Source organism: Manacus candei, unplaced genomic scaffold (assembly GCF_025592945.1).
Source record: "Manacus candei isolate 608988 ecotype Guabito, Panama unplaced genomic scaffold, ASM2559294v1 h1tg000060l, whole genome shotgun sequence".
Taxonomy (NCBI): domain Eukaryota; kingdom Metazoa; phylum Chordata; class Aves; order Passeriformes; family Pipridae; genus Manacus; species Manacus candei.
Genome location: NW_026138108.1, coordinates 7,492,501 through 7,506,995, shown reverse-complemented (window position 1 = coordinate 7,506,995; position 14,495 = coordinate 7,492,501). Strand labels below are relative to the sequence as shown.

The following is a 14,495-nucleotide window of genomic DNA, read 5'->3' as shown; positions in this document are numbered from 1 at the left end:
CTCAAATTCCACTGAACTCCTTAGTAGCTTTAGGGGCACAACGACGCAGGATTTTGCCCTTAATTAGATACCAGATAAAAGAGAAATTTTTTCCTCCCCATATGTCAACATAGCATTCTTTGAATTTACTATCTTTTAACCAGACAACACACATTATTGATGCATTTTAATGAAAGCACTACTGTCTTTACTTTCAATGTAAATGGTACTAACAGGTGCTTCTTCAAATCTGCTTTTAAAGGATCCGTCTGGGAAAGAGTCAGAAAGTGCTTACCTTCTGGGAATTTGGTTTTATTAAGTAGGAAAGTTGTCACTACCACAGCCCCTAATCTCAGAATTGCCCAATCCACCTTCTGGAATTTGTCTTTCTGGAAAGAAACTTCTTTCCTCCCTTTAAGGAGTATAAAAATGTTTTCATCAGGATAATTGCAGGCACCTCTGAATTCTTTCTTAGCAATATCATGCCTGCTTGGAGACTGACATACTTCAGAAGAGCTTTCTGCAATTGATTGAGGCTTAAAGGTTTGCTCATGAAGGATATATTTAAGGGAGAAAAAAAATCATTCACCCCCCCCCAAAAAAAAAATATCAGACAAGGTACCCTAAATGATAGTACCTTAAGGAGAAAAAGACTTTTTCACCACTTCACTGTGCTGATCTAAGTAGTCACCTAACTCACCTAGCTGTAAATACACTGGGGCCTTGCTCTGTACATTTTAGATCTCTTTTAAGTGCAACGAAACAACATGCCCTAGAACTTCAGTCTGCACTGGTAGCCAAGCCTTGCAAATTATATCCAGCTTTGAGCTGGGCAAAAGAAAGAATCTATTTGGTTTAGTTGAAAGTTACCTAAATAAGGTTGACATATATCCACCACCAGATTTAAGCCAAGGGACTTCTGGAAACTCCTAATGATTTTCGGGACATTCATCTACATATATGATGGCATATTTACTGGAAAAAGGAGAAAGGAAAACCAGAGTGCTAAGTCCCTCAAGCAAAGTTTATGCACCTGTTCTGAAACACGATAAGCTGAGTACTGATTCGTGCCTGGCCAGAGGAACAGCGAGTGTTGACATGATAGTTCAGCATTAGGAAAGAAAACAGAGACTGCACTCTGTCACACTGTGAGTGCAAACCCCCTTCAGAGCAATACACACAAGTACAACTGATCATTCTACAAAAGTGTCTACCATTCTGGCTTACTCCAGGTCCAAGGAGCAGACTGAACCAAAAAAAAAATGCATTGAGTGTCTCCTGGAGGCCAGGAGTTTCTCTCTCTAGGACACAGAGTAATTTTGTCAATGCTGTTGGTGTCCTAATACTAAAATTCTAAGAGTGCACCTGCCTCTCTGAATGAATAGAGAAGTAGCCGATGAATTCACAGATTTACTTTTTCTATAAACAAACTGGACCCATCCTTTCTGCATCCAGCTTGTTCTCCTGATAACACAAATGTTAAAATTATTCTAATATGCTTATTGCATAACTTGGGAAAAAGAGTGACTCTGTCCAAAATGAGGTTAAATCTCAGAATTCTGAATAGAAGACATATATACAACTTACAACCTACCTTGCCAAATTACTAACCTATCATCATTTTTCTCTAAAGCTATTTCTGCAGTTGAAATTTTGCCTTCTTTGTGACAAGCATCCAAATACTCAGGAATATTTTAGGCCTGACAGAAAATTCTGCACTGCATTAAATTGTACAGTACGGATTAGGTAGCAATTTTCTGCTTTGGTTTGATCTTTTGAATCAATCCAATTTTAGGAAAAAAAAATTCAACACTATATTAGCAAAATAGATCTTATTGTAGTGTTATTATTTAACTAACTCCAGGCATCATAATATGCACAAAGATCTATGGTATCTGTACTGATTAATGCATTAGAATTATTAAATCTAGTCAAATTTGAAATAAGTTGATTATTGTTAATGCTGTTAAAAAAATCTACAATTATGTTTAACCTTATTGAAAGATGCTGATTTGCACTTAAAAAAAAAAGGAAAAAAATGTTTGCTGAATAGAATTTGCTCATAGATATTTTATAAAAACACAGAAGAAATTTTATGAAAAGGCAGATTATTTTTTTAAGCTAACCATTTGAATTTAAAGTCTGTGAAAGTCACTTCAGGGAGAGTCTGGAATTATGATGTTCTAAATTTACAGAACACCTGGTTGCTCCACGTACTTTAATTCTGTTTCTGAGGAACACATGCAAGGAAAATAAATTGGCTGAGATGTTATGCCCTTTCAGCCTTCATTCAGCCTGCCCATTTATTGCAGAGTTTTGGGGATGCAGAAACAAGTTACAACCAAAAAATAATTTTATCTAGGCTACTGAAGAGAATACAGATAACAATTCTGATCATTCCTAATGTCACCTGTATACAAACTGGTGAGCTAGAGCAGAAGAGCATGACAGAATTGCTCATAAACACCTTTCCCCTCCACGAAAAGTTGCAATTTCCTATAAATACAGTAAGATATTTCTGTCACCTAAAATGCCATGCTTTGTTGTGGTGTAAAGTTAGAATATTCTAGATTTTGTGGGTTCTATTTCTGAGAGACAAGTAAAAAAATACATTAAAGTTTCTTCCTTCAGCACAACACTTTGCAGATGACAAACAGTTGTGAGCTACATCCTGCTGTCAGAAATTAATGCTTGAATATATGAGCTAGAAAGGTTATGACATAAATCAAGGTATGAATGAAAACATGATAAATAGATGCATTTCCTTTCAGAAGGTGAACTCATCAAATGACCTCATTCATAAAGACGTGTATACTTAAGTAGATTATACAATTGTAATTTACAATTACACCATATGATGTTGATCTACTACTGACACTGCCACTATAACATTTAAAAAGCTTTACCCGTGAACATGCCTTTTAAAATGGGAGCGAACGGTCTTTTACGATAGTAATTTGGAAAGCCACGGCGAGAAGTGTGAAACTCACCATTCTGTGTTGGGCTGAGATTACTCCATCCCACTCAGGATCTTGTTGGATGGTCGTGACCAGAGTTGGTAGCTCCTCAGAGTGAGGTTTGTTGTGCATTACATTGTGTAGAGGCAGATGAGAGGCCGCATGCTGATCACTGTTGCCCTCTTCCTTGTCTCGTGATGCTAAATCCTGGGTCATTGTTTCCTCTCCATCAGCTGCACATGCAAATGGAGAGGTGGCCTGCTTGGAAGACATTCTTCTACGAGACAAGAAAAGCAGACAAAAACAAAAAAATTGGTGCTAAGTGAAAAAAAATCAAGCTCAAAACAGTCCTCTAAACGCATCACATCTGCCTACAAAAGTCAAAAATTAGTCACACGCAGGTAACAGAAATACTCTAAAAAGTACAGGTTTGGGGGACCTGGATCCAAAACACTGAGAAAAAGTATTCACTGATGGCAAGACAAGGTCAGGGTTAAGTTGTATGACATCATTCTGTTCGTTTAGGCTTGTCAAACAATATAATTTTCTCCAGCCATAAGAAAATAGTGATTTTATTGCTATTTTCATGTTGATTTTGCATAAGAGTTCAATTATTTAAACTCTTACTCCCATGAGCAATCTGAAGGTTATAAGCAAATGTTTAAAAGAGAGAGCCCATCATGCTTACCCAATCTCATTCCTTGCAAGAAGATGTTTTCTACACAGATAAGAATTTTTAAATCCATTTCAAATTCTGCTAAATAAGTCCTTTTGCTGTTTGTTTAAAGCTGTACTGCTTTTAAACTGTTTCAATTTTACCTGGTTTTACATTTCAGAAAATGTTTTCAGGAACTCATGTAAAAAGTGTTCTAAACTTTGTTGGATGGATGGATGGATGGATAATATCTGAATAATCTTTTACAATTCAGACTAAAAATCTAAAATAATTACATTTCGCTTCATATTAGGCATTGAGTACAGGATATAGCTCAACAAAATACTTCAAATTACTTAAAAGTGTAATGAATAAATGCATAGATTTATGTTAAATGTCTTTTCCAAATAATGGCCTCTTACTACCATCTCACATGCAAGCACAGCTTTTGCCACAGTTTCTGCACTTAGATGAAAATATTACTGACTTCAACTCAAAATCTGAAAACACTGTATTCAAAATTTCTGGTACGATCAACTGCAACTGTTAAAACAATCATTAATAAACCTGAAAGAAGAGAGCCAAAATATATTAGCTATTTTCCCAGGGTTTAGTAACTTTAGAATATCCTTGACACTGAAATTGCTGAGAAACTGAGGAATAAGATCTTCATCTTAATTGCTTTTTAACAATAATTGATTTCATACCATTTCTTTAAAAATGCACAAATCAGTTAACATAGGAAACCACATGAGCATTTTTCAAATTAGCAAATCATTAACTTGCTAGTACTGTTTCTACAGACAAATAAATACTGATTAAAGGGTCTGGAAATCTGAGACTAACAGTTAAATTTACAAATCTGTCACATGCTTTCATGAATATTACAGTGAAGGAAATATCAAGTGCAAAGAAAAATAATTAAGTTAATTCCAATTTAAACAGTAGTTTTTATGTAGCAGCCTGTGTTTCACATAGGATTTAACAGCTAATGCTAAATTTCTCACAATTAATGAGGGAGTTCAGATTTAGTATCCTACAGTGAAAAAAAAATTAATATAGGATCAACTAATCTAATTATGTACAGTTCAATATGAAAGTATTACAAGCTTTGAAGTGCTTTGAAACATATTAAAACACTGATACCTATTTAGAATAACTATTCCACAAATAGAGATAATCCTGCCTCCTAAACTCGACACTGGTGGGGAAAAAAAGGTTTGTGTTTTCTGTAGGGAAGCCTAAGTGTAAGTGGGAGTCTAATATTAATGTTGCCAATAAGCAGAACTGAGGAATTCAAACCGCGTATTACATTCTTACTACACTAAAGAATTTGTGTTGATGCTACAGAGAACATGCCAAGAGTTCAGCAACCAGCATTGCTGTATGTACTTCAAAAGATTCTGCTTCATAATTGCTATGATCTAAGATAAAATAAAAGGTTTGCTTTCCCTTTTTTCATTAAAATAGCCACGTTAATGTAATCACTCACATGAAAATATACGTCATGCTTTATGTAATTTGAAAACCCGACATGAAAACTGAAAGTCACAATAAAGGATTTTCCTTTCTTTCACCTTCTCAACAGATCTTATTCCTGTTTCATACTGAACAAGCTTCTGTATAAAGCAATAGCTATGGCTGTTTCTTCGCCATAAATTAATCATGACAGAAAACTAGAAATGAAAATGTCTCTTAAGAATAATTTCAACTACAAACTGCACCAATGAATAATAGTGCACAATCCTAATTAAACACAACTCTGCAGCTGCAAAAATAGGCTGAATCTGTCCAAAGCTACGAGTTGGCTTTAAAGGCTGGTTTGTTAGGGACTGTTTTCTTAAGGAAGGCTGGGCCCTCAGTCTTAATCAGCCAATAAATTATTTCCTGCAATTACATTAAATAGAAAATTATCTTCAAATTGGGAATGTTAATTGAAAATCAAAATTCAGACTGAAGTTTAGAAATTACATGCTGAATATAATTAGTCTAGAAAGGCTTCACCTCTATTTCATAAACAGGCTTTTGGTGTTTCCTCAAGTGACCATTCAGTAAAGCTATCTACTGGTAATGCACTGTAGGGGAAGCATTTTTTCTTTGCAATGTACACTAATATACTTTGCTTTTATCTAAGATGTTTTAAACACAATTCAATAAAAATCTCTATTCAAGTTCTGATTACATACAGAAAAGGGACTTTGTTAATGTTAAAAATAAAATTATATCAACAAACTCCCATTCACTAATAATCTCAAGCCATGCCCAGCAATATTTTTCTGTACTAGAGTAAAACAGACCAAGGGTGGGGTTCAAATGCTTCCTAGCTCCACCTACACTTTCTCCCCACTGCTGCATTATGGTCAGACACGTTTCATGCTGTACTTCACTCAGTTACCTATAGTGCTGGAGCCCGAAAAGGAAGACAGGCTCAGGCAGGCCTCCTAGGCACTCACTCTCCTCATGACATAATTTTTAGGGGTGTGTTTCCCTCCTATTTTCTCCTAGAGCTTTGTTAAAACAACTAGGTTTAATGGTTTCAGTTTTTTGGTTGCTAAATTTAAAACATTGGGTTAAAAGGGACAGAGGTGTAGGGCCCTGCTAGATTAAGCCCTCCACTTTCCTTCCCAGCACAATCATTAACTGAATGAACGTACCTCATTCTTACATGTCTTCTGAGGGTGCCTGGTTATGCACCAAACATTGATTATGCCTAGGTTAGCAATCAGTAAAGCAGAGTAAATTTAAACTCTTGCAGCTGGATGTTATCCAGTCAACTCCTTCATGTAGGTTTTACTCGTTCCCTGTGTATTTTTACCTAAATGGGAGAATTCTGTACACATAACTCCATCAGGTCAAAAGGCAGAGTCTAGACAATAACTCCAAGGTCTCATCCAATTCAAAGGGAGAAGAATCTGGCTCATTTGAGTAGTTTATGTTTATGATAAAATTAAACCATAGAACAGCGTGTTGTGTTAAAATATTTTAATGTTAAAATATAAGCATGAATAGCAGTCAAATTTTAAGCCATAACAACTTCCCAATTTTATGTTTAAAACATTCAAAATGCATTTGTTAAAAATCCCTGCTGAGAGGGAAAAAAAAAAATCAATATTCATAATAAATAAGGTTTGTAAAAGGTATCAGAAACTTACTAATTTCCATTATAATTTATTTTATTTTATTTCTCCTATTATCAATTAAACTCACTTGCATGATTTAAAAAAAAGTTTCTGATAAAAAATATCTCCCTAGTTATAACCCCTGCAAACAGGGGTTTATAATGGAAGTGCTGACACAACCCTAACTACAGCAGCGCAAATGGTGCCGCTATAATACACAAAATCAAGTTCTATTATTCTAAACTATCCTCGCTCGGGGGGTTTTCTTTACTGTGCTCCCAGACAAACTGCTGAAGCATGAAAAATTTAAATGCAATCAAGTGGGTCCAATTCTACTTTACTAGAACAAGTGTCTACAGTGGTACAATCTTAAAAGAAGATGCAACAGATTTGTTTGGTGCTTTTCTTTCTTTTTTCTTTTTTAGCTGTTTATTTATAATACTGTGCAGTGGAGATAAAATAAGAGAGGAAATTACACTCACATTATATCAGTATATTGATTACACAGCACACAATCAGAAAGAAAACTACATTGTGAAATTGTTGCTTTGGTTAAATTGACTGATTATCTGAACACAGCAATACCTAAAGGTGGAAAAAATACCTAATGGGTATGAGAAACAGTTGAAAAAGACCCTAATTATCTGAAGTCCTACCACCTACTCAAGTTTGAGAATTTAACAAATCTTGATTTGTATTTTCCAAAACTAAAATAAATTCTATCTCATTTTGAACTCAAGACAGAAAAAGAATGGGATCATTTATCAAAATGTCCACAAAGCTGAGGGATTGGACCCCAATTTCAGTTGGCCTCAGTACTGAGGTAGTAATGCTACAGTTGAACTGCTAAGGGTCTTTTACCTACAAATAGCTAAACACTGTCCCAAACAGCTCCATTCTCTATAGATATGACACGATTTTTTATTTTAAACCAGAGAAGACATTCTCTGTGCCCTAATGAAGGCTGTCAGTCAGATTCACAAAACACTGGGTTTCCTTTTTTCCCTACAGCTACTGTGTATTACACCTTTCTAAATACAAATAATAATACCTTTTTATTTTGTTTAAGGTTTTTCTATGGTCTCACATTCTTCAAAAACTTCATATCCTCTCTCATATCAATTAGGTGATAGTCCTGACATGAAAGGCTTCCAAATCCTGAAAAAATTCTCCCATCCCTGCTGTCTGCTCAAATGATTAAATGTTACCGTGGAAATTAAGGCTAGACCTGGAATTTTAGCTGCTGGACATTTCAGAATCAAGCCACGAAGTGTAACGACAGACAAGAACAAAGCCCAGACACTGTTTCAAAAACATATAAACTAAGCAATAACAACGAGATATATGACAAAGCAGGCTCGTAGTTGGCCAGAGACTCTAGCTTCTGCTCTGCTCCACCCTCACAAAGCATTCATAAACCCAAAGGCATGTCTACACTGCAGCTACATAAATGACTGCTTTGTAATGCTCAGATATCCAAACTAATTTTAAACAAGCTTGCTTCTGATAGCTCTCCAACTACAGTAGTGTGTTGCTCAGATGGACTAATTGATCCTGCTTTAGTGACTGCAGTAGAGACATAACTCAGGTCTACAGCTCCAACAGTAGATTGGAATCAGATTAGATTAGAAATATATTCACTTACAGAGCTTTTATGAACAGTCTCCATTCCTTTTCCCCAAAGTGCCAGATTAAAGTACTTAAGTGCATGATTAACTGTAAGTATGCAAGCAGTCCGCTAATTTCAAATTGGACTACTCAGTTTCAAAAAGTTAAGCACATGTCTAAGTGCTTTGGTGACTCCAGAACTAAATAAATTAAGAGAAACCATTTTTAGAGGTACTCATAACCTTTTAAGTATTTCCTTCTAAACTTCTGTGTTAATCTGGTGTTCATAAGTAAAACTCAGCCACAGCACCTTATCCCTCCCCCCTTTTAAAAGAGCAACAAAGGTGCATATTCCTCTCATAATATTAAGCATGGTTACAGGACCCTCCTTCACTAATCAGCACTCAGCTTTGGGATACATTAGATATATCATATACTTTTCTTCACCTGCACTGCCCACACTACCCTCCTCTTTCATACCTATGGCACAGCCAAGTCTTTCATGGATCCTCAAACCCCTTCTGAAACTCAAAATCGTCCTTTATGCAACCTATTTTGCAGTGCAAGTTCACCTATACAAGCACAGACCTGACACAGAATGGGGTACACTGACATAGTTGCACAGAAGCTACTAGAATAATTTACTTATTTCTAGCTGCAAACCAGTTTAGCTTAGATTAAACATTCAGGAAAACTGATCTTTATTTTTTTGCTGTATAAATATACCAGTTACAGCAGTGTTCAGATAGACTTCAAGAAAAATGAACATGCTTTGGCAGTAGCCTAAAAATTTTGCAGCTCTGGCCCTGTAAAACAATGTTCTGCAGGCAGAACTCAGTAACGTAACTCATTGTAAAGCTAACGCCGTAATCTGTCTGCCATTTCAGAATAAACAGCTATTTCCTAAAATTATGAAATCTCATATCTATTTTCAAGGAGAATGAGTAACACAAATGAACAGTTAGTAAAAAAATTTCATTCTCCTGGGGCCTCACACCCCAATATAAATCCCTGTGCAAAAATCCTGAATAACTTGAGAAGGCAGCAATGGGAGAGGATCTCCCAGTTTCTGCTCCTGGCTCTGAGTCACTGCAAGGCCTCAGGCCAACCAGCTTAACTCCCTCAAGCTCTTCCTTGGCTTCATTTTGCAGGAATTCTGTAAGAATTAGTTACATATAGATCATAAACAGCATTGCAAGATTAGAGAGCTTATGGTAATCACAGGAACCACCTTGGAAATGAAAGGGCGGGAGGGGGAGTGGAAGCAACTGTGATTCAAGAAATGACAGCTATAATGTTAACTGAGCACCCAAATCTCTAGCTGAAATAAGCATCAAGCTAAGCGATACACCCACGGCTTCCAAGATACACACTCAGCTATTCTTGCATTTGTTTTTCCAATCCAGGCAAATTACACTTCTGCTAATAGATATGAATCCAAATCACAAAGTCTGACTTCAGATTCAGACTCCCTCAAAGCTCACCCTGAGCTTTGGAACAACTTTTATGGTATCTCTTCTGATTTGTAATAAACAATGTGAGAGCTAAATAGCTCATTCAATCTTCTTGGAAACTATTTTCCTTATGTTCTGCCGTTAGAGTGACCTCCTCAGCCATGCAGCCACAGTGAAATATTAGGGCTAGGGAACAAGTTCTCGTCTATTCATCTAGTTGTTGAAAATATCAAAATAGATGCAGCAAAACATCCTCACAGCCCCCCCCCCCCCCATGACTTTTCATTGAAAATCCAAAGTATTTGTTTGGATTCATAAAATGCCAAAAATACAACCTATCTTTCTAGCAGGTTAAGTATTCCATTCTCTTTATTCACTAGCAGAAGCTTTCACTGAAAACGCCTAAGGTGAACTCACTTCAAATGCAGTAAAAGGGCACTGAAAGAATAGTCACTTAGCACCTGGGATGTGCTCATCTTCAGCCACTGTAGTTAATATTTTCTATAGTTTATATTTAGCTGACAATATTGCTGTCACTTTATTTAAACAGCTTGAGACTGTTCTTTGGACTGGAGCTCATATGCCCTGGAATGCTTTGACTCATGAATTGTTTCTCCTGATAATGTTACATCACGTAACCACCTCTGTTTAATTGGTTGGTATTAGCTTCTCAGTGATGGCTGCCTTTAAAGTCCTATGACTAGGCCATGTGTCTCTGGATATCCAATTTCTTACTGTTGGAAAAAGAAAAAGAAAAAAGGCAGTACTGACTTCCAGCTATCTTTACCAATAGTTATGGGAACAAGAGCAAGCGTGCCAAGAATTTATCCATCAGCAACTTATTAGGATTTGTTTTTTCAGGCAGAAAGTTAAGAGAATATACAATATAAATAAAAGCTATCATTAACAATAAAATTTAAAAACAATGGTTGCTATAAATAAGCATTAATCCACATATTTTTAATGTATTTGAATGACTTGTTTATCTGGATGGTTATATAAATGGTTTTGATAAAGGGTGTCTAAAAATACTAAAAATTTATTTTAGCATGTTTAGACTTTGAGTTGAGACTTTACACAGAATTCAAGAATACATTTATTTTTCCCCTTACAAAGCTAGTTAAGAAGTTGTTCTAATAACTAAAAATCTTCCTGACAACACTTAAATCTGATGGGAATAAGTTCCTGAAATGTTCATTAAATCCTTTCAATACTCTATGAGAAACGTGCTTCAACAGTAAGAGATAGTATTCTTACATTTTTTCACACCTACAGGTAATTTTCAGGAGTTGCTTAAGATTCCAGGTAATTAATCAAACAGTTATTTTTTAATTCTGCAGGTGTGGAAGGTCACATGCCATTTCTCTGCACCACCTAATTCACAACAGAAATATTAATATTGTCAGATTTCTCTCCCCTCCTTCCCCTTCTCCTGCCGCCTTTCCATGTTTTTGGTTCTCATTTCTGAGTCAAACCAAGCAGCTCAGCAGATAGTGAAATGAAGTATCAGTTCCAGGCTCACCTGTAGCCATTTGCCACCTAATTAGTACCTCCACGTAACATAAAACAGTGGCTCCGCACTCAGTTACAGATTGTCCTCTTAATAAAAACCTTACACTACAAGCCTAAAAACATTTCTATCAGGCAAAATATTTCTGATTCAGTAGAGGTTAGGCAATCATCAAAGCACTTAAATGTAGGTGCCAAACCACATTGCCAGGAGCTCTTGGTATTGTAAGGTACTGTTACCTGACAGCTCAGTGAATATAAAATTGCTTGTTTCTCCAACTGAAGACAATCAAATTGTCACCTTCCATTGTAATAACACATAACTTGAGATCAGCAAACTGCCAACAAAACATAACAAAAATATCAGATCTAAATTTCTCTAAAGGGTAAACATTTCCATCTGGCTATTCACACAAATAACAAAAAACAGGATGAGGGATTTTATTCTTACTATCAAATATCCTAGTGCTATTTAGCAATAAGATTTATTTGCCTTTCATTAGGTAGAAAAGAAAAACAGCTAAAGGAGGTGATTCATGGAATACTAAAAATAAACACAGGTCAGAACTGTGCTGGGATTTTACTTCTGCACATATAAAGCACTACAAGGGTCATCAGAGTTGCTAGGGACAAGCATATGTATCTGTATTGTTGTTATTATAAACTCATATATGTAAGGATTCATAAAAATTAATTCTAACTGGCACACAGCGTACTTTGGCACAAGCTACACATGACGTGCCACTTTTATTTGTTTATTTAAATGACTTCATTCTAAGAACTGAAAATGAAGTTTGAACTGCAGTCTGCCTCAGAACTGGGACCTTCAGGATATTAAAAACCTGATGAAAACCTTTGAAGGGAGTAATCTGAATACATGAGAAATAACATTTTCACCATATATTTCTTGAGGTTATTCAGCAAGTGGCCTACATATTCAGGACTGAAATTTGCATTTTGGTGATGCAGAGATCTAATAGCCAGAAATTGTGTTTTATATCTACAGTAGCTCTGGGCACCCTATAAACTACAGAAGAGTGTCCTAGGTAGGATATATACATGGAAAAATATTTTCATCTGGTTCACAGAGATGAAGCTAAACTTAAATCCTTCTTGAGAAACTTGCATTGATGAGTGATATTAACGATTACCTTTTCTGTATCGATATTCCATTCACTACTAACACATACACAAAGTTCTTACACATGTATTGATGTAAATGCACCTTCACGTACTCTTTACAGTTTCACCAGTGATGGATGAGTTAGAAAAGAAGAGAGATGAGCAAAATGTGCAAAGCCGAGAATCCATCTTTGACATCAGCTTTTCTCTGAAGGAATATTCAAGAATGGCAGTAATGGACAAGGAGCTTTTTTCCACCCTGAGCAATTGCACCAGAGCCAGATGTAATTCTAACCCTTGTGGATAAAATAGGCACAAGGACTAAAATATGTTGTTAGCCTCGCAGAAGAGGTTAAGGAAAAGATGCAGCTTCACATAACTGGGAACTCCTCCTGCGCCTTGTCTCAAGCGTTGCATCCCCAAGAGCTCAGGTGCAAACATGGAAAGGCTGGGCTTTCCAGCTGCAACCTGCTTGCAGCTTTTGGCCACTGATGTTTGCTCTTGTACACTACACTGTATCATACAACACAGCACACTGGTACAGAATAATGAACACAGGAAGGTAGCAAAACCCCAAAACAACTTTAATGTCAGATGCATTTTGGTCAGATAAAACAAAACTAGACACAATGCCCATTTTTCTGCAACTTTGGGAAGTTGTGACTTTTGTTAAGGCTTTTAGAAGGGAGCATTGTGCACAATATTTCTTTGTTTTGAACTACAGTTTACACAATACGATCATTACGTATGTGTACAACAGGAACCCTAAAATGTGCTTACAGGTCCCTGAGGAACCACCTCATTCACAGTGGGCTGCGCCTACTACTGGGAGAAAGGAGAGGGTAGTCCAAAGCAGGGTACTGTTCAGAAAAAGATTACATACCTAGCTAAAACTACCCAGAAAATATTTGAGAAATACCCTTATTTGACTGGCAATGTGGCCAAGTAAAACAATGGGGTAACATCTCTCTTTCTCCCCCCAAACCCTCTACCTCTTTGGCTATGCAACAGGATTGGGCCCTTTTCTTTTTGTGTTAACTCCCTTCAATATGAAAATATGAAGACAAAAGATAAATAATTGCAACAGTCTAAGAACTCAAGTTGTAACAAAACATTATCTCCTCTATTAATTAAGGTAATCAGTTGCCATTAAGAAGTGCAAACAATTTAAAGTTCAATTTATCGAGACTTTGAACCTCCTATCCTTTCACAAGCTACACAGATGAAATATCTACCAATTTTAACTGCCTTTAAAAAAAACTGAAATAACTAAGTCATTGTTATTCAAAGTTTTTGTATGACATACTTAACAACATCAAGTATTTAGCTTAAAAAAAAAAATGTTTAATATTAACCAGTTTCCCAAAGCAAGTTTTGTATTTTTCAAGAAATTCACTAAGGTATCCAGACTAGGCACTAAAAAGAATCAGAGAACATTAAAAAGTAACTGCCACAGGTAAAAGCTACACCACTTCACCATTCAGCTTGGAGAGATCAAGCAGCAGCAGTCCCTGCATACAGCACGCTGAAACTGCATCAGCTGCAAAGGAAACTACAAACTCTCCCTGTCTTTTGGTTTCTGTTCTGCAAAGTACCATAAAATTGCTAGAAGAAATAATTTGCGATAACTGAGGACACTCGACCATCCTGTTTTCATGGAAGGTTATAGCATAGAGCATCTGCTCTCTAACAAGGAGGAGGAAACATGCATAACAAAATCAATCACAAGGGTAAAGGTGAAGAGTGCCCAGGCTCTGAATTGCTCTGTATTTCTGAGTGCTCAAAGTTCAGTGTTAAGTGTTTTTAAACGTGTAATAGAACATAATGAAGAACAACTATCAGAGTACAAAACAAAAGATAAACCAGCACACGAACCAAAGGCCCAAATGAAGTTGTTTCCAAATAATTAGAAAGTTAAAAAGCCAAACGTCTAAAATACAAACTTAAAATATTGTCAGTGATTTTAAATAAATTCAATAAGATCCCTTACAAATGATTTTGCTAAAATACTGAGATATTCTTTTTAAGTTGGGATGCAGTATGGTTATCATTGTCTTATTGCGGTTTTCATCTCTGACCTATTTTTTCCTAT

The 14,495-nt window shown here is 36.1% G+C and overlaps 1 protein-coding gene across 15 annotated transcripts in view; it reads right to left on the bottom strand.

The window, feature by feature from the left end:
• The window catches only part of SOX6 (SRY-box transcription factor 6), a 370,227-nt gene that overhangs the window by 228,833 nt on the left and 126,899 nt on the right, over nt 1-14,495 (bottom strand). For 13 of the 15 annotated variants that reach the window (XM_051803959.1, XM_051803965.1, XM_051803957.1 and 10 more), the window contains one exon: nt 2,970-3,213. In XM_051803959.1, the coding sequence (XP_051659919.1) occupies nt 2,970-3,213 (244 nt within the window). The remainder of the gene's footprint in view (nt 1-2,969; nt 3,214-14,495) is intronic. The other 2 variants (XM_051803967.1, XM_051803966.1) reach the window with 1 other exon arrangement.